Genomic DNA, 21318 nt, shown 5'->3' with positions numbered 1-21318 from the left:
ACACACCCAGAGATGGGAAACATTTGTCAGTGTTTAAAATGTAAAAAAGGGATCCAGCTGATGTGTATGGCGCTCACTTTGCTCTATTAAATAAAAACCCCAACGCAGAATGCAGTGGGTAGCGGTGCTCTGGACAGTCCCCGAGTGTTCCAGGTGTACTCAGCTATTTCGCCCAGTAGTCTCTGATTCACCCTCTGGCATGTTGGAACAGACTTTGAAATTTTCTCTCTAGCTGTGGCGAGAGGGGGAGGGGGCTGGAATCATTTAGTAGGTCACAACAGCTTTTTGTTTCCACTCGAGCCTGTGTGCGCGTTTTTGGAGAATGTAGACATCGGTTTGTAAACAGCGACTTGGAAACAAAACAGTAGTGTCTTGATGTGACGGGCTGACGGATTCAGAGGGCTGGTCCTTTCAGGACTGCTGAGAGAGAGAGAGAGACAGGCTGGGCGTGTGGGGCTGCCTATCCTCCTTGACACACCCCTCTTGAGTTCCCTTGGACTGGGAAGAAACGGGAGGGGGCTTTTTTTGTCCATTTTTTTTCAGAAGCATCAAGTGCACGGTGCAGCCCAGACTTGCTCAGCTTCGCTCCGCCTGAGTCTTGAATGTGAAACGGGAAGAGGATCTGTCCGGATACAAAGTGCTCCCCCCTCCTGCAATGTGAGGAGCCAGGAGCGATACTCTGGCAGCATCCCCACCCCAGCGCATGGTAACAGGTAAGAAATGATCAGAGCGTTCACAAGCTGAAGGGGGGGGGGGGGGGGGGGATCAGAGTAGGTGGGCGTTCAGTGGGAGCTGCGGAAGGAGGATGGAGGGCGTCCGAGGGCAGACTGTCTGCAGCATTTGCAACTGCTTTGTTGGAAAGAGAGGCGAAAAGCAGTCAGCTCGGCTCAGGAGCACTGACCAATTCTTGCAAATTTGGGGTCTGAGCACAGGAAAAAAAGTACATGCCATTATAAAAAAAGAGGGCATCGGTCCCCAGACAACACAACTCTTTGCTTAGATTTCCTTTACAAACAAATCAAAGTGTGCTATTTGACTAAAATATTTTTAAAAAAATACTATGAAAACCAGAAGTTTCAATGGACTATTTTTTCTCTGTGTCACGGATTTATGCATCCCACCCCAAATTAATAGTTACTTTTTCGGTTTATTTTTTGCCTAATTCAGGCGACGATCGAACTGTTAAAGCACAGCTCTCTTTTCTAAGTCGAGCATGTCCTATGAGCGGGTGTTATTTTAAATAAGGTTGAGATCAGGTGTGAAAGCTGTATCTGAGGTCAGTGCAGTGAGGTGAGGAGTCCTGCCGCTGATGCTGCTGCCTTAGTGATGGGGAGGTGTGTGGGGGGTGACCAGTTGTCTCTCAGTGTCTGTGTGTGTGTGCGTGTGTGTATACATAGGGAGGTAGCCTCTCAATTTTCTCTCTGCATTTAAGAGCTGCTTGCACACTTCTCCCTCGCTCTTTACCGCCACGGCTGCTGTCAAGGGAATTTTTAACAGCACGGGAAAAGTCCCTTCTGCCCATCATACCATCAATCTATTCTAATCCTATTACCCAGCGCTTCGCCCATTGTCGTGTATGCTATGCTGTTTCAAGTCCTCAGCTAAGTATCACTTAAATGTGATAGGTCCCACCTCCACGGTTCATTGACACAGTGAGTTCCAGGACCCCACGACCCACCCTTTAGGTAAATTTCTCTTACCCTCAAATACCCCTCCAAACCTCCTGCTCCTTAACTTAAAGCTATGCTCACTGGTTATTAACCCCCCCCCCCCCAACCCATTAAAGAGGAAAGTTTCCACCCACCACCTGCCTGTCTGTGCCCCTTCAGAACTTTGAGCACCTCAGTCAGATCCGCCCACCCCCATGTCAGTCTTCGCTGCTCTAAGGAAAGCAAGTCCAGCCTGCCTGGTCTCTCGGTGGACCTCTGTTTGGGTGAAATGGTTCATTTGGTGTGAAAATGATCCCCACGATGCTGCTTTACTTCACCGAATGTGGCTGCGTTTCTTACTGGGAAACGCGCACACACTTACTTCCTCGGGGTCTGAACAGGGTCAAACATCGACATGGGTTCACATATACCATCGCCTTCCTGACCACTGAGCAGGGCAACTTTCCAAAATTGCAGCCTCATTCCTCGGGAGCCAGAGTCTGCCTCCCCTTGACTATCCCTCTCTCAAAGGCAATTGTGTCCTCAGCTTTTAATTCCTTGACAGTTTTGTTTTCTCTTTGAAACCTGCCGCTTTGAACACACTTTTGGTCAAATGGATTAAATGTGACAAATCGCTTTCAACTTGGGTTGGTTAAACCCATCGTGTAAAAAAAATTGTGGTAGATCACATTGAGAAGTTATTCCAGACTTAAATAAAAATAAACAATCTGTTGAGTGCACATTTTAATATAAAACTCCAGGAAAGTTTAAATGTATCACGGTTTGTGCGAATAAGGAGATTTCGACAAGAGATTGTGGAGGCGGGAATGAAGTGAGTCATTAAGAAGAAGTGCAGGGAATTAGAAACGACCACAGGAAAATGAATTACAAAGCAAAAGCATAAAATGCAAAGAGAACTCAGCAAGTCAGGCAGTATTCCTGGAGAGAGTGTGTAATTGGAGTCTGATCTCTCATAAGAGAAATAGGACACGGTTTAGGAGTGTCATCAGCCACTTCTCTTAGTAATTGGGTTTCTCTCCCAGATTTGGGATCAGTGATGGAAGCGGTTGTCCTGATGAGGTCGATCTTTCTGTGAGCGAAGAACAAGCTCCGCATATCATTCGGCGTCTCACTTTGCCCAGAATTTCTCTGTTGTGGCTCCTGGTCGGATTTGTTTCAGATTAGGGAGGTTGAAGGGGTGAAATAATCTTTGTGTGATTCACTAACGGAGCTCCAACAGCGAACCTGATATCTCTGAGTTGCCAGGTTGATTCTACTGGGTGAGTTTGCAAATTTTAATGCAGCTTGTTGCATGGAACAGTACAAAATAATAAAGTAAACGTGTTAAAGCAATGGGAGGTACATACATTATAAAGCCACCCGAATTTACAATAATTTATATACAAACAAATGACAGAACGGAAACCAAAGCATCAACCCGAACCTGATATTAAAACAAGGGAACTTGTAATACATACACCAAATTGAGAAATTTGAGAACTTGAGTATATTTTATAACAAATTAAGAAGAATTTTTGGAAGGTCTCTTGTCATTTTCTGCCACCTAGCGGTGAGGTAACACCAAGCAGCAATACGGTTGCTGGCTGAGTTTAAGGGTAGATATGGCCAATCTCGGTGTGCAAAGTACAACACAAGGTTATAGTCCAACAGATTTAATTGGAAGCACTAGCTTTCGGAGCGCCGCTCTTTAATCAGAAGCACTCCGAAAGCTAGTGTGCTTCCAATTAAACCTGTTGGACTATAACCTGGTGTTGCGTGTTTTTAAACTGTGTACACCCCAGTCCAACACTGGCATCTCCAAATCAATCTCGCGTGGCCAGCCTTTCAAGGAGTAAGAGTTGGGAAAAATAGTGTTTTTGTAAAAGGCCAGCGAAAAGTACAAGTTATCGCTGTAATGTGCTTACTATTATTTTCACTGTTGCAAAACTAGCTCAAGTATACCTCCAACTAATTTTCAAACTGAACCAACTGAACAAAGACCTAGATACTAACACTGAGCCAAAGCTAACACATTGATACATCATTATTGTCAGCGGATGTTTTGTCTGGTGAGGTTTTATTGAGCCCTGATGCTTTGGAACGCCAGTTGGTTATCTTAATGAAACAAAGATGTACTGGAGCTAAAATTTATTGCTGCACCTTTAGGTCTTCCCAAACCACACATAGTTCTTCAGTAGAGAGAGCAACCAAGCAAGTTGTTCTTGGCCCCCCCCCCCCCTTTACGTTTTATTTTAAAGCATGAATACAAGAATTATTGGTTTTATCAACTTAATCACCTTTCATAAATCTTACATAAAATAAATTCATAAAACCATTTGTAAAATATTTAGAAAGTTCATTTTTACACATGAATTAAGAGCAGGAATAGGCCATTCAGCCACTCAAGGCTGCTTTACTTTTCAATAAAAAGGTGATGACTGATCTGATTGTGGCCTCAATTTGACTTTCCTAGCTACCCCAATAACCTTTGATTCCCTTGTTAGACAAGATCTACCTACCTCTGCTTTAAAAAATATTCCATGACCCCCACCTCCACTACTCTCTGGAGAGTTTCACAGACTCAAGCCCCTCAGGGAAAAAATAATCTACATCTTTAATTTAAATGGGACACCCTGTCTCCTAGTTCTAATCACTCCCACTAGGAAAAATATCCTTTCAGCACCCATCCTGTCATGCCCCTTAGAATCTTATATTCTCAAAAGATCTCCTCTCATTCTTCTAAGCTCCATTGGATTCAGGCTTATACCATCCCAGCTTTCTTCATAAGATAAGCCCTTCATCCCAGGAATCAATTCAATGATCCTTTTCTGAACTGCTTCTAATGCAATTGCATCCTTTCTTAAACAAGACCAAACAGTGCTCCTTTATTCAAGATGTGGTCCACTCAATATCCTGTACAAACATAGTAAATCTCCCTATTTTTATAGTCCAAAAACTTTTATAGTCAAGATTTTCCAAGATATTAATTTAAACATTTTCTAAAAAAAATCAGGAGATAATGAGAGCATGTTAAAAAAAAGGCAGTATATTAATTATGGGTGACTTTAACATTCGCGCACATGGGACAGCCAGATTGGCAGAGAAAACCATAAGGAAGAATTCATAGTGTGTTTGGGACACTTTCCCACATCAATATGTTATTGGTCCAACCAGGTTTGAGCTATTTTGGATGTAGTGATATGTGATGACACCATTCAATAAGTGAGTCAGAGTAAATGATCCCTGAGGAAATAGTGGTCATAAAATGGTAGAATTTAGCAATCAGTTTGAGAGGGAAAAATTTGCAATGGAACCAACTGTGCCAAGCTTAAATAAGGGCAATAACTAAAGGAAAGAGGACAATTAGCTGGAATGGTCTTGGAAATTGTTTAGCGCCAAAGACGGTTGAAGAACACTGGCAGATGTTTAAGAACATAATTCTTGGCTCACAGCAAATATTTATCTTATTGAGAAAGAAGGTTTTGAGGAAAAGGTAAGTCAACCCTGGTTAACTAGAGAAGTTATGGCTAGCATCAGATTGAAACACATATAGTTGACACATATGACGTGCAATGTGACAAAGATTAGTAGTAAGCCAGGAGATAGGGACCATTTTAAAAACCAACAAAAACACCAAAAAAAGTAAAGAAGAAGAAGAAAAACTTTGAAGGTAAACTTGCTGATAATATGACGATAGACAGGAAAAGATAGGGGAAAGTGAACCTAAACTAGTTAGAGAATAAGGCTGAGAAGATAATAATGGCAAAACAGGGAATGGTAGAGGAGTTTTTGCGTCACTCTTTACAGTAGAAGACCCTAACAGCGTTCAAAATTTATTAAATAATCAAAGGCAAAATGGAGGATAGGAAATAAATACAATAACAATCAGTGAAGAAGAAGTGCCAGAGAAACGAATGGTTCTCAACACTAATAAGTCCCATGGAGCTTCTGATATTCATCCGAGGTTAAAAGAAGTGACCATAATGGATGCACTGTTAGCAATTTTACAAGAATCCACAGATTCTGGAAACGTCCCAGAGGAGTGGAAAACTACCAATGTTATACCTTTATTTAAACAGGGAAAGATACAAAAAAACAGGTAACTATAGATCAGTGAGCTTAACATCTGTTATCTGGAAAATATTAGAGGTTTTTTTACAGGTTGTAATAGAAAGAGCATTTAGAAATACATAATATGATCACGCAGAGTCAGCATGGATTTATGAAGGGGAAATCATGCCTGATAAATTTATTAGGATTCTTAGAGAGTAGTAAGCAAGATAGATAAAGGGGATGCACTGGATGTAAGTGTTTGGATTTTCAGAAAGTGTTTGATCAGGTACCACATTTTAAAGTACCTACTAAGATAAGAGCCTGAAGTGTTGGAGTGGTATATTAACATGCATTGACGATTGGGTATCTAACAGAAGACACAGAGTTGGGATTAGGGGGCATTTCAGGATGGCATCCTGTAACCAGTGGAGTATCACAGGGTTCAGTGCTGGGGCCACAGGTATTCACAATATATGTTGTGATTTGGATGACGCATAAAATAGATGGGAAGCCAAGGGGTGAGGCTGGCACAAGGCATCTGCAGAGGGACATAGACAGGTTAAGCAAGTTGACAAAAACTTGGCACGTGGAATATAATGTGGAAAAATGTGAAGTTGTGCACTTTGACAGGAAGATTAGAGGAGCTGAATATTATTTAAATGGAGAAAGACTAGGAAGATATAGCACAAATGAATTCACAGTCTCCATGCATGAATCTAAAATGTGTCCTCAGAGAAGGGAATTGTACTTTTAAGACAGAGAAGAGGAGGAATTTCTTCTCTCAGGGTAGTAAATTTATTAATTATTTACTGGAGAGGGCTTCTGAGGCTGGGTCATTAAGTAAATTCAAAGTTGAGATAGACAGATTTTTCATCAGTAAGGAAATAGGTAAAAGGCAGGAAAGTTTTTTTTATTTCAAAAATATACTTTATTCATAAAATAATTTGATGGTCTGTACAGTTGGTCATGCCATACATACGTAAACATTTACATACAGAGATCAGAATTTATCATTTTTATATACAGGTCTGTACATTTATCAATCATATGTCCATATATTTAGCTGAGGCGTCAGCAGAGCCCGAATGACTGCATGGGCCCCCTGTTCTTCTTAGGCAGGCAGATATTACACAGTGGTCTTTCCCCACCGCGCCTTGGCGGCAGCTGCCCCAAGCTTCAGCACGTCCCTCAACACGTAGTCCTGGACCTTGGAATGTGCCAGTCTGCAACACTCAGTCGGGGTCAACTCCTTCAGCTGGAAGATCAGCAGGTTTCGGACTGCCCAGAGAGCGTCCTTCACCGAGTTGATGATCCTCCAGGCATAGTTGATGTTCGTCTCGGTGTGCGTCCCGGGGAACAGACCGTAGAGCACGGAGTCCCACATCATGGCACTGCTCGGGACGAACCTCGACAAACACCACTGCATTCCTCTCCAGACTTCCTCTGCATAGGCACATTCCAGAAGGAGGTGTGTGACAGTCTCGTCCCCCCCCGCAGCCGCTTCGAGGGCAGCGTGCGGTGTGGCTGAGAGTCCGGGCGTGCATAAAGGATCTAACAGGCAGAGCCCTTCTCACCATCAAGGTGGTAAAAACAATGACTGCAGATGCTGGAAACCAGATTCTGGATTAGTGGTGCTGGAAGAGCACAGCAGTTCAGGCAGCATCCAAGGAGCTTCGAAATCGACGTTTCGGGCAAAAGCCCTTTATCTCACATCAGCCAAGCCATGTCTTGGTGCTTGTTGGAAAGTTCTGGCGATGAGGCATTCTGCCAAATGGCTTTGACAGTCTGTCCAGGGAACCGCTCGATAGGATCCGCCCTCTCCTTTTTCCGAAGGGTCTCAAGGACACTACGTGCTGACCACTTCCTGATGGACTTGTGGTCAAAGATGTTTTTCTTCATAAACTTCTCCACGAAGGACAGGTGATGCGGAACGGTCCAACTACTCGGAGTGTTCTGCGGTAGCGAGGCCAGGCCCATCCTTCGCAACACCGGGGACAGGTAGAACCTCAGTACATAATGACACTTAGTGTTTGCGTACTGGGGATCCACGCACAGCTTGATGCAGCCACACACAAAGGTGGCCATCAGGGTGAGGGTGGCATTGGGTGTATTTTTTCCCCCGTTGCCCAGATCTTTGTACAGCGAGTCCCTTCGGACCCGGTCATATTTGACCTCCATATAAATTGGAAGATGGCCCGGGTGACTGCAGCGGCACAGGTTCTGGGAATAGGCCAGACCTGTGCCACATATAACAGCAATGACAGTGCCTCACACCTGATGACCAGGTTTTTTCCCGCGATGGAGAGCGACTGTAGCTTCCATCTGCCCAGTTTCTGCCTCACTTTGCTGATACGCTCCTCCCAAGACTTGGCGCGCGCCCCAGCACCTCTGAACCAAAATACCCAGCACCTTCAGGTGGTCGGTCCTGATGGTGAAGGGGATTGAGGATTGGTCGGCCCAGTTCCCGAAGAGCATGGCCTCGCTCTTGCCTCGGTTTGCCTTGGCCCCTGAAGCCCGTTCGAACTGGTCACATATACACATGAGTCTGCGCATGGACAGCGGATCTGAGCAGAAAACGGCAACGTCATCCATGTACAGGGAGGCCTTAACCTGCAGGCCCCCGCTGCCAGGAATAGTCACCCCTCTCAGGCTCACATCCTTCCTGATGGACTCGGCAAATGGCTCCATGCAGCACACAAACAAGGCAGGAGAGAGAGGGCAGCCCTGCTTGACTCCAGATCTGACTGGGAAGCTATCTGATTCCCACCCATTGATTGAGACTGCTTTGACAATGTTGGTGTCGAGCAGTTTGATCCAATTGCAGATTCCCTCCCCAAAGTCCATTTTGGAGAGAAAATCTCTCATTTACCTGTGTGATATCCTGTCAAAGGCTTTCTGCTGGTCCAGGCTGATCAGGCAGGCATCCAACCCCCTGTCCTGCACGTAGGCGATCGTATCCCTGAGGAGTGCGAGACTCTCAGCGATCTTCCTGCCCAGTACAGCACAGGTTTGGTCAGGGTGAATCACCAACCCCAGAGCAGACCTGACCCGGTTGGTGATTACCTTTGACAGAATTTTGTAATCCGCATTTAACAGTGAGATTGGTCTCCAATTTTTGAGTTCCTCCCTCTCCCCCTTCCGCTTGTAGATGAGGGTGATGATGCCTTTCCTCATGGATTCACTCATGGTACCTCCCAGAAGCATACTGACATACACTGCCAGCAGGTCCTGGCCAATCAAGTCCCACAGAGCAGAGTAGAGCTCGATCAGTAAGCCGTCGCTTCCGGGAGTTTTATTCTTTTCGAAGGACTCGAGGGCCTTGGTTAGCTTGTCCAGAGATAGCGGCTGGTCCAGCCTCTCCCGTGTTCTGTTGTCTAAGACCTCCGTGATAGAGGAAGGAACGACTGGGGGGCCACACTGTCGGTTGGCTTCGCGTCATACAGACTGGCGTAGAAGGATTTACTGATCCTCATGACGTCAGCCTGAGATGACGTTACCGAGCCATCTTCTTTCTTCAGGCTGCTGAGCACGGAGCTCTCTTTGTGCACCTTCTGGGAGAAGAAACGTGAGCACGTCTCGTCCTGCTCCACCGAGCGGGCCCTGGACCGGAAGGTTATCTTGGAGGCCTCCGAGGCAAAGAGCGAGGCTTGCCGGCCCTTCACCTCCTTGAGGTGCTCCGTGACATCGACCCCCATCGTCTGCAGCAGGAGCAGGTTCTGCATACTTTCCTGGAATTGGGACAGTTTTCCCCACCCAAAGTGGAGATGAGGATGACCATATCAGCTATGTTGAATGGCGGAGCATACTTGATGGGCTGAATGGCCTACTTCTGCTGCTACATTTTATGGTCTTATGGCCTTCACGGATCATTCAGAAGATACTTACTTCTGTTTAGTATTACCTTGAAGAAGACCATCAACTCCTAAATATTAACTGAACACTTTGATTGAAAAGTTGACAAAGGATCGGGGCTGGGTCTACTGTCATCATTTACATAAATGATTTGAATGTGAACATAGGAGGTGTAGTTAGTAAGTTTGCAAATGACACCAAAATTGGAGGTGTAGTGGACAGCGAAGAAGGTTACCTCAGAGTGCAACAGGGTCTTGATCAGATGGGCCAATGGGCTGAGGTGTGGCAAATGGAGTTTAATTTAGGTAAATGTGAAGTGCTGCATTTTGGAGGCAAATCGGGGCAGGACTTATACACTTAATAGTAGGTTCTGGGGAGTGTTGCTGAACAAAGAGACCTTGGAGTGCAGGTTCATAATTTCTTGACTCTGTGACGCGGGACTCTGTGCTCAACGGTCTGTTCCCCGGGAAGCACACCGAGATGAACATCAACTGTGCCTGGAGGATCATCAATTCGGTGAAAGACGCTCTTTGATCTGCCCGAAACCTGTTGATCTTCCAGCTGAAGGAGTTGACCCTGACTGAGTGTTGCAGACTGGCACATTCCAAGGTCCAGGACTACGTGCTGAGGGATGCGCTGAAGCTTGGGGCAGCTGCCGTCAAGGCGTGGTGGGGAAAGACCACCGTGTAAGGTCTGCCTGCCTAAGAAGAACAGGGGGCCCACGCAGTAAGTGGGCTCCGCTGACACCTCAGCAGAATATCAGGATAGTCAATGTACAGATTTGTACATGCGATTGATTAATTTCGATCTCTGTATATAAAGAAATGGAATGTATATATGTATGGCATCACCAATTGTATAGACATCAAAATAATTTAATGAATAACATATATTTTTAAATTAAAAAAAAATCCTTGAAAATGGAGTCGCAGGTAGATATAAAGAAATGGAATTTATATATGTATGGCATCACCAATTGTATAGACATCAAAATAATTTAATGAATAACGTATATTTTTAAATTAAAAAAAAATCCTTGAAAATGGAGTCGCAGGTAGATAGGGCAGTGAAGAAGGTGTGCTTGTCTTTATTGGTTAGTGCATTAAGTATAGGGGTTGGGAAGTCATGTTGCAGCTATACAAAACATTAGTGAGGCCATTAGAATAGTGTGCAATTCTGGTCTCCCTGCTATAGGAAAGGTTTTGTGAAACTTGAAAGGGTTCAGAAAAGATTTACGAGGCTGTTGCCAGGGTTGGAAGTATTGAACTATAGGGAGAGGCTGAATAGACTGGGGCTATTTTCCCTGGAGCATTGAAGGCTGAGGGATGACCTTATAGCGGTTTATAAACCATGGATAGGATAAGTAGGCAAGGTCTTTTCCCTGGGGTGGGGGAGTCCAGAACTAGAGGGCATTGTTTTAAGGTGAGAGCGGAAAAATTTAAAAGGGACTTAAGTGGCAGCTTTTTCTTGCAGAGGGTGGTGTGTGTATGGAATGAGCAGCCAAAGGAAGTGGTGGAGGCTGGTTCAATTCCAACATTTAAAAGGTGTCTGTATGGGTATATGAGTAGGAAGGGTTTAGAGGGATTTGGGCCAAATGCTGGCAAATGAGACTAGATTAGTTGAGGATATCTTGTTGGCATGAACGAGTTGGACCAAGGGGTCTGTTTCTGTACTGTACAGCTCTATGACTATGATTCTACACAAAAAAAGTTCTGTCAAAAAAGCAACTAACTTAAAAATGATTTTATAAAGCCTGAAAAATTTCAACAGGGCATTCCTTGTTCTACTTTTTTTCTACCAGTGTTTCCCTACAGTGCAGGATCTTGAAGGTTCTTTTACCTCTACAGAGACCATTGTGACAGCGCTCAATAATTCACTTTGATTTTCCTCAGTGACTGTGTAATTCTCTGTGATATGAGATGTCTTGGGGTAGTATTAATGACTGTGGGTGTCCTAGCACAAGCTTGGCTCTCATGACTTTCTTGCTCCAAAGTCCGAAGTGCCCATTGTTTCTGATAGCCCTTTGCTACACCATCTGGCAAATACTTTCTCTCTGCTGGTCTTAAAGCTGTTTCCAGGCTCCAACTGACTGCCTTTTTCTGTTCTGAATCATGGAGATTAACCTAAATTAAAAAAAAACTAGCTCCCTGCAGTGCAATCTATCATGAGTTGAAATAAAATATTACAAGGTTGCTCAATTCAGGTTCTTTCAAAAACATGAAATTTCTTTGAAATTTGCAATATTTTGACAATGTTCATTATTTTAGCTTTATCTCAAATATTATAATTACAAATATTGAAGAAAAAAATGCAAGACTTGAATTCCTTTTTGAATGATTTTATTAACTCATTAACAGAGGTGTATTTACACAGTAAGGTATAATTATAAAATGTTTAAGTGGGAGATTGAGTGGAAATATACAGGACATCGGTGAGTTATAATCCACACAATAGCCACTATTGGAATATTGTGTGCAGATCTCGTCTCCCTGCTATAGGAAGGATGTTGTGAAACTTGAAAGGGTTAAGTCAATATTTGCAAGGATGTTGCCAGGGTTGGAGGGATTGAGTGGAAATGTTGATGAGGACCAGCATACTACCAGTATCTGTCTTCAGTTAAATGATGGGCTCCAGCTTCAGAAATGAAGCTTTTTCCATTAGGAAGACCATGGTGGTGCGATCAATTTTCCCAATAATGCCCAACTATTTTCCAACTTTGCTTCTGTTTCTGCCTCTTAATTGGCCTCCATAGGACTTGCAAAACTCTTGCATGTAGCTTCTGTTGAAATTAAATTTGGCGTGAGCACATGACAAGGACCTACTTGAGGGAGGCACGGTGGTTCAGTGGTTAGCACTACTGCCTCATGGTGCTGGGGACCCGGGTTCAGTTCCAGTTTGGGTGACTGTTGTGTGTGGAGTTTGCACGTTGTCTGTGTGGCTTTCCTCCAGGTGCTGCAGTTTCCTTATACAGTCCAAAGATGTGCATGGTAGGTGGATTGGCCATGCTAAATTGTACCCATGTATGTGCAGGCTGGGTGGGTTAGCCATGGGAAATGCAGGCCGACAGGGTGGACTGCTCTTTGGAGGGTTGGTATGAACTCGATGGGTAATAAAACCTGCTCCCACACTGTAGGGATTCCATTCTATTCACAAGAGGTAACAAAATAAATGACCAGAAATTCAGTTTTAGTGAAGCTGATTGAGGGATCAATGATAGTCATTCAGAGTTATACTAAAAAGTGACAAGTAACATTCATACCTTGCAAGTGTCAGTCAACAAACAAGAATTCAATCACTTCCTCATGACTTTCAAGGGGATTGCCATTCCTAAATACAATACAATCAATATTCTGGGCAAATTACCATTGATCAGAGCCTTAACTGAACCAGCCAGATAAATACATGGATACAGAACAGAGATTGATTATTCTGAGAAAAATAACATGTTTTATGAATGCCTTTCCACCAGATAAGCTTAAATGTGACTGAACTTCAATAATGCAACTCCAACAACTCTCAACAATTTGAATAACATTCGGTGGGTTTGTAAAAAATGTCAGTGTCAAGTCGGTCGTTATTAATGGAGATGGAGAGGATGCAATAGAGGAAGAAGTGGCTATTTGGATACAGAACTGGATCAAAGGTAGAATAGCCCTTCATCAGGAATGAAGGGCTTATGCCCAAAATGTTGATTCTCCTGCTTTTTGGATACTGCTTGACCTGCTGTGCTTTTCCAGCACTTAGTAGTAAAGTCCTGGGGAGCGTTGCTGAACAAAGAGACCTTGGAGTGCAGGTTCTTTGAAAGTGGAGTCGCAGGTAGATAGGATAGCCAAGGTGGCATTTGATATGCTTTACTTTATTGGTCAGTGCATTGACTATCGGAGTTGCGAGATCATGTAGGGGAATGGGTCTGGATGGGTTGCTCTTTGGAGGGTCGGTGTGGACTTGTTGGGCCGAAGGGCCTGTTTCCACACTGTAAGTAATCTAATCTTAGGCACTTTTTAATTTTTTCCCCTTCACCTTAAGCCTATGCCCTCTAGTTTTAGACTGTGCTGTGAGGCAGCATTGCTAACCACTGTGCTACCGTGCAACCTTTTCACATAGAGGGTGGTGTGTAAATGGAATGAGCTGTCAGGGGAAGTGGTGGAGGTTGGTACTATTTCAATATTTAAAAGACACCTGGATGGGTATATTAGTAGGAAGGATTGAGATGGATATGGACCAAATGCTGGCAAATGGGACTAGATTTATTTAGGATATCTGGTCGCATGTTGGACCCAAGGGTCTGTTTCCAGGCTGTACATCTCTATAACTCTAATTCTTTAATTTTCTGTTTTGTAAATTTGTGTCCTTTGAAAGTTACTGTGGATGACGATATTAAGCAACTTCAAAGAATTACAACCCTTAATTTGAAACAGTCAAATCCACTTGTAGACAATCCGGTGGTACCTTGGTTGAACACCTGTCAAGTTCATAAACAAAGTAAATGTTTCAAAGCTCAATCAGTCATTACTGTTGTAGACATTGTTGTGATATGCAAATCTGAGTAAACAAGTACAATAATATTCCTCTCAGTCTGTTGTGTGTATTGGTAGTCAGCTGCTCACTCAAACTGTTACAGCAGTAACCATTGATCTTCCTTCCTAACACCTGCAGCCATGCGGTGAGACCTTCTTCAAGTTTAGTACTTCGCTGAATCCAAGTTCTCGATTTTAATTCAATGTGAATTGCAATCTCTATCCAACTACTCTTGATCCTCCTCGTTAGTTGTATCTGTTAGTTCTGTCATAGAGAGGCAGTCAGGGGAATGTCACTGTGAGGCAGGGCTAATACAACATCCAACTTATTCAAATTTAACGCTTAAACCTCTGATGTGGGATTGAACATGTGATTCAGTGATGAAAGTCGTAGCACAGAGCCAAGGCAAGTTTACCAATGAAATCAGGACGTATTTCCTTACACAAAGAATAGCTAAAATTTTATTCCAAGTACAAGTGGAAGAGAAATATTGTGGAATCAATCAAGACATTGTTACCATCTGTAATGGGTGTAAGGGCAGGGAGAGAGTTCTTTTCTGTGAGCTATTCATATATTTCTGTTTAGTTATCTGCCTATCCACCTTAAATATTCACTCCCAGCACACAGTAGGTGCAATGTACATCACGTACAGGATGCAATGCAACAACTCACCAGGTTTCCATTCACAGCAATTTCCAAACCAACGATATCTATCACCCGGAAGGACAACGGTTTCAGGCAAATGAGACACCAGCACCCTTCCTGTTCCCCCCCAAGCTACACATTTTGACTGAAGGATATCCCCATTCCTTCACTATCACTGACATAGAACCATGGAAATCAGTCCCTAACAAAATGATCCCTACACCAAATGGACTTAATCAATTCAAGTAGGCATGCACTATCACTTTCTCAAGGGCAATTAGGAATGGGTAACAAATGCTGAGCCAGCAACTGAGCACAGATTCCAAGGAAGGATAAAAAATTGTTTCTGGAAACGGTCTCCCAGAGTCTAAAAAATTATGATGCAGTTATCTTTCACAAATTAGTGGGCAAAGTTCATGATCTGAATAACCTTAGTCTGGTGGCATCATATGAAAGGAAGTAAACTCATGGTGTGGCCTACCTGCTCATCTCACAAAATGGTCTGTGTTACAGTCATACAGCATGGAAACAGAGACTTTGGTCCAACCAATCCATGCCGACCATAATTCCAAACTAAACTAATCCCACTTGCCTGATCTTAGCCCATACACCTCCAAACCTTTCTTATCCATGGTACTTTTCCAAATGTCTGATAAATGTTGTGACTACACCTGTAACCAACACTTTCTCTGGAATTTCATCACACACATAAAGGAGACTTGGCTTGGAAATGCATGTGGGAATAACGGTGTTCTTCAGCATTCAAGAGAAATGGGTTCTTTCTTACTGATCCTTCTGAATCTCTGAATCAAAATGACAAGTTCCATAGACTTGTGTACAGTTCTGCACTTTTATTTTGAAGAGGAAAATTAAATTACTGTATGGAAAAGTCAAAAGAATGGACTTAAGTAGGTAGTCCTTTCAAAAACTCCTTTATTGTATCTGAGGGCTGAATTACTTCCTTTGTGTTGCAGTACTCTGTAATTCTAAGTTATTTTCTCTTTCTGAAGCAGTAAATGTTGGTTCAAATTACATTACAGTTCTAAGCTCCACAATGCTGTACAGATGTCGACTTTTAATCATTTTGATAGATACATAACAAAGCACTTTTTAATGTACCTGTATAAAAGCAGAACTGAACTTTTTTTTACATATTAAGCTTTTTTTTCTTGTCCTCACAGAAAATCTTGTGGTTTCACCATGGGAATAATACTACTTTTAGTATTACTTTCCATAAACACATTTGCTTTTGGGATGGGCACCGAGGAAGATTATACCTGGCACTTACAAAGGGCACCCCAAGTATTGGACAGAAGGACCGTAATCATGGAACCTGCAAGATTTGAAGCTAAAACTAAATTGTTGATAAACTCAACCTGTGGGATTGCTTGCCAAAAGCAACTACCACTGCCAACTGTGTCTGACCTTCAGAATTACCTTTCATATGAAACACTGTACAACAATGGAACACGTACATTGACTGAGGTTGACGTCAGAGATTTTGACATGAAAAATGAATTTGAGATTGCTCAGAAAAAAGGCCATTCTAGGAGAAAGAGGCAGGTCTTTGGACTGGACAGCAGATTTAGTATCGGTAACAAACATTTCATAACTAGGTATCCTTTTAGTACAGCAGTGAAAATCTCCACAGGGTGTACTGGGATTCTAGTGTCACAGAATCATGTGCTAACAGCAGCTCATTGCATTCATGATGGTAAAGACTATGTGAAAGGTGCCAAAAGGCTAAGAGTGGGATTTTTAAAGATGAGATCCAAGAGGGGTGGAAGGAGGAGGGGATCGAAGAGGATTAAACGATCAACAAAGGATAAACCATCTTTCCAATGGTCAAGAGTAAAGCGTACCCAAGTACCAAAGGGCTGGTTCAGAGGAGTGGCTGATGATATTGCTGTGGATTATGATTATGCCATTCTTGAACTAAAGCGACCTCAGAAACACAAGTATATGGAAATAGGAATTAGTCCTTCCGTCCAAAAAATTCCAAGCAACCGGATTCACTTTTCAGGCTTCGATAATGACAGACCGGGGAAACTGGTATATCGCTTCTGTCCTGTGTCTGATGAATCGAATGATCTGTTCTATCAGTATTGTGATGCTAATCCTGGGTCAAGTGGCTCAGGTATTTACATTCGTCTTAAGGAGCCAGACAAGCCTTCGTGGAAACGCAAGATCATTGGAGTTTTTTCTGGTCATCAGTGGGTGGATGTCAATGGTGTACAGCAGGATTACAATGTGGCTGTGCGCATTACTCCACTGAAATATGCACAGATATGTTTCTGGATACATGGAAACTACGCTGATTGCCGAGATGGTTGATGGAATTGGTTAAGTATATTACATGTATTTCTATCTTTGTACCTGTGTGCAGACATAGATCTTCTGCATACAAAATAGATGATGGCATTCCATCAATGCACATTGAAAGGATATGTGCATTTTCATCTCGACTAAAAGAATCTGTTCAGGATGCTCTAACTTAAATATATAAAATGTAAAATTAATGGGAGTATTTTCAGAGTATATTATTGACTGGTAATGTTGCTGTTCAAGTCATTTAGTTATGCAGTATTTGATTTACTCTAATAATTAATCTCTGGGAACAAATTATTCAAGGTCGATTAAAAACCCAATAAGTATTGTACCTAATGAATTTGAAAGATGTATTCAATTGGAGAATGGTTCTCTTGCTCATTCCTGAAGTTATTTTTAAATATTTGATGAATGCACTACTGAGATCTCCACAACCTCATTACTTGTCCTGTATACATAAAATCTAAGACAGACTTAGATTTTAAGCATTTTCATTTGTTAAAGTACAACTACTTTTTTCTAGTAATGAAATGTACAAAGTCGTCCACACCTCATTTATTACTGAATTTAAAGTAGTTTGTGATACATTAAGGTGTCTTATAATTTGTTTCAGTTGTACTGAGCAAGTTGTGTAATATCTGAAATTGGAGGTTTGTAATGGGTTTTGGTCATATCTTAATACAAGTGTAAGGAATTGTTGATATGCTCAATTTTAGATGACGTCAACCAAAGTATACCACATTACAAATTAACTCTTTAAAAGAGGTCATTAATAAAGCAAAGTAAAAGAAATGGCTCTCCTCAATATTGCAATGAGTAACTTCAATAAAGTTAAAGAAAATTAAATAATGTGACTCATTGCTGTGTTACAAATTATGACAGATTTCAGAAAATAAGTCCTTGAAAATGTGTAAAATCACCTTGGCAATTTATCCAGTTAAAAGTTAAAATTCAACCATCTTACCTTTATTCAAAAATACTGAATCAGTGTTAGATAAAAAAAAATCACCTACACACTGATGAAAATTAGTGGCTATGTGAAATAACTGCCCAACAGCAGTCTCTCTTTCCAGAAAATACAAACAATCTCTTTCAAAGTGAATTGTCAGAAACTTGTCTTATTCAATTGCATCTAAACACCTAAATAGAACTAGAATCTAATGCTTAAAGTATCAGTCTAATCATTTGTTGTGCTAACAATATGCAATGTTTATTTATATAGAGATCAATGGTTAAGATCTGCCGGCTTGTCTGAAGTAAAAGCATATGCAAACTAGTAACACGATGCAGAACTTAGCTATGGGAGGGTTTAGTAACAAATATAGTTCTTTAAGGTGTAGTACAGAATACTTCCATAAATAAAAACTGAAATAGTATGTTGGTGCTAATGTTTGTCTTGAAACATATACTTCAGTGGAATTAAAATCACAAGAGATACATTGAATGAACCAGCAAATTCTGTAAATTAGGAATGTTAGGAAGATTCTACCACTTTAAATGCACTGTTGCTGTACTATTTGCTACAATCACTATCTTTGCATGTTAAGTAGTTTTCATATATCAGAAGTGTAAAGATAGAATAGAAAATAATTTAGTTAAAAACTGTAAATGGCTCACTCTGCTTATTCAATCCTTTCACTCATTAAATGTAATTACTCAAAACACAAACTGTGGATAAAGACATATGAGCACTTCTTTGAAGAATAGTTTAAATGAAGAGGATTGTTAAACTGAGAGTTTTTTTATAGGCTGAACACAAGATCACAAAAAAAACATTTTAAGAAGGAAACTGATGAAAAATGGTATCACAGATGACTTTCAAACCAATAAAGAGTACACATTTGCCAGGATAATTATACAACTCCTAAACTAAAATAAAATCCAAATGGTAAAATAACTCAGACTGGATAATGACTGACAATGGTCATAAAGAAAATCATTTATTTGTTTAAAGCAGGATTCAAGTTGCTTTGCATACTTGCTGTTTTGTTGTTTTAAGAATTTCATGAAATCCATGTTTGTAAAGTAACTTTCTTTGTAGATTCACTGAGCTGTTGTATACTGTAAAACATGATCTATGCTTTGAACCTCACTGTATATTCAGCAGAAAAATATAGACCTTTTCAGTCCCGTGCTATTTGTTGTGTGTTTTATTTAATCAGAGGGAGCTAATTACATGTTCCGGGCACATATATTAAGATGTTTATTGCACATCGTCAGCAGTGTATTCTATTGCCTCCAAGTTGAGTTGCCATCAAATTTACTTATTCAGTCAATAATCCTGGAAGTCATCCTGATCACATAGTAATTATTTTCCATCATTCATGTAATCGTGCAAACTGCTAAATTTCGCAAACATATCTGTTGACCTTCAATCACAGGTAAGTTACTTCTAAAGAGAGTAAACCAGTCAATATTGCACATTAAGCTTTAAATATGATAATAATCAAAAGATTGATTGAAGTTGGAAATTCAATGTCTCCATCTTGCTTTTGAAGCAAATATCTCAGTCATGATGATAACACAACACCTGTTGTAAAACAAGAAATGGAAAAGTGGCTTGAAGACACAAAACAACTTCACCTAAAACCAAAACAATCTCAACAAGTAAAATAGCATTAGATGTTGCAATCCTAAATGAGCACTCTGTAATAATAGTGCATCGAAACAACTCCTGCTGGCAGCAACCAACTCAGCTCAGATGAGAAACTGTTGTTCCAGGTTTGTTTGTTTCAGTACCGCAGTGCATTTGGGAGATTGCCAAATTTGCTAACATCAAGAAACTAATCAATATTAAGCTTTGTTTAAAACAACCCATTAGTACATTAATTTCTATTTCCATTCTTCATTCAAAACACCATATGTGGTGTAATGAATTATAAAAACTGCAAGTGTATTAGAGTTAATCTGAAACTGAATTTTATGGGCTGTTATGTTTCCTAACCGATCTTGTCCCCAACTCGAAATCAGGAGCATGTCCATGGAAAAGCAGATCGCACTCAGATTTCGCACTTGCCGGCTGTGACTTGACTCAAGGAAATCCTTGCCCTACTTTGTAAGGATGCTATGCTTTTGAGAACTATCAGCCAGTCCATTGGCCTGCAGATCTAATCCCATCAGGGTCAGGTTCAAATGGTGGCCACTGCTGGGACAAAAGCAACTTCCCAAAGATAGGAGTTTGCAGATGCCAGGTTTCAGTGATGTTCAGGGCATCAGTAGGGCCTGGCTGGCAAGTATGGGAGGCCAGAGACTGTGTGTGGAGGTTCTGACATAGGGGATTCCCACAAAGGAGGATCACCCTTCTTTCGGAACACCAGCTTGTTAAGTACAACCTGCCAGGCTACCTGTTTGATCTCCTCCTGCCTTGAGTAACATAACGGGGACAGGATGAGGCATTCATTAACTGACCATTCAAGCCCTTCAACAAGGCCAAGAGCGAATAGGCCACTGACTCATCTACTGCCTCCCCTTTAAAAGGGGACAAAGTTTAAATAACAACACCAGGTTATAGTCCCAAGAGGTTTATTCGGAAGCACTAGCTTTCGGAGTGCTGCTCCTTCATCAGATAACTAGTGGGGCAGGATCACAGAACACCAAATTTATAGTAAAAGATCCAAGTATCATACACAAAGAGGACATGGAAGATATAGAATGTAAGGAAATAGATGGTGATTCTTGGCCTCCTTCTTTAGAGACCGCAATTTCCCTTCCCACGTGGGTAAAGATGCCCTCCAACACATCTTGACTACATCCCGCACCTCCGCCCTCAGACCCCACCTCTCCAACCGTAACAAGGACAGAACGCCCCGGTACTCACCTTCCACCCTACCAACCTTCGCATAAACCAAATCATCCGCCGACTTTTCCGCCACCTCCAAACAGACCCCACCACCAGGGATATATTTCCCTACCCACCCCTTTCTGTCTTCCGCAAAGACCGTTCCCTCCGTGACTACCTGGTCAGGTCCACGCCCCCCTACAACCCACCCTCCCATCCTGGCACTTTCCCCTGCTACCGCAGGAACTGTAAAACCTGCGCCCACACCTCCTCCCTCACCTCTATCCAAGGCCCTAAAGGAGCCTTCCACATCCATCAAAGTTTTACCTGCACATCCACTAATATCATTTATTGTATCCGTTGCTCCCGATGCGGTCTCCTCTACATTGGGGAGACTGGACGCCTCCTAGCAGACCACTTTAGGGAACATCTCTGGAACACCCCCACCAATCAACCACACTGCCCTGTGGCCCAATATTTCAACTCCCCCTCCCA

The 21318-nt window shown here is 42.0% G+C and overlaps 1 protein-coding gene across 3 annotated transcripts; it reads left to right on the top strand.

Moving 5' to 3' along the window:
* Positions 1-296: 296 nt before the first annotated feature.
* Positions 297-19178, top strand: prss35 (serine protease 35). Of its 3 annotated transcripts, none has more exons than XM_043685835.1 (2): positions 297-713; positions 15899-19178. In XM_043685835.1, the coding sequence occupies exon 2, from the start codon at positions 15918-15920 to the stop codon at positions 17049-17051; it is 1134 nt and encodes a 377-aa protein (XP_043541770.1). In that variant the 5' UTR covers positions 297-713; positions 15899-15917; the 3' UTR covers positions 17052-19178. The 3 variants fall into 3 exon arrangements, with proteins under 3 accessions (XP_043541770.1, XP_043541778.1, XP_043541786.1); XM_043685843.1 differs by lacking the exon at positions 297-713 and adding an exon at positions 2691-2929; XM_043685851.1 differs by lacking the exon at positions 297-713 and adding an exon at positions 13159-13197.
* Positions 19179-21318: the final 2140 nt, after the last annotated feature.

This window comes from Chiloscyllium plagiosum, chromosome 3 (genome assembly GCF_004010195.1).
Source record: "Chiloscyllium plagiosum isolate BGI_BamShark_2017 chromosome 3, ASM401019v2, whole genome shotgun sequence".
Classification (NCBI taxonomy): domain Eukaryota; kingdom Metazoa; phylum Chordata; class Chondrichthyes; order Orectolobiformes; family Hemiscylliidae; genus Chiloscyllium; species Chiloscyllium plagiosum.
The sequence above is the reverse complement of the archived record's forward strand: the minus strand, read 5'-3'. Positions and strand labels throughout refer to the sequence as shown.

Coding starts and splice junctions, on each gene's coding strand:
- prss35 (XM_043685835.1), top strand. CDS start 15,918: ATGGGAATAATACTACTTTTAGTATTACTTTCCATAAACACATTTGCT.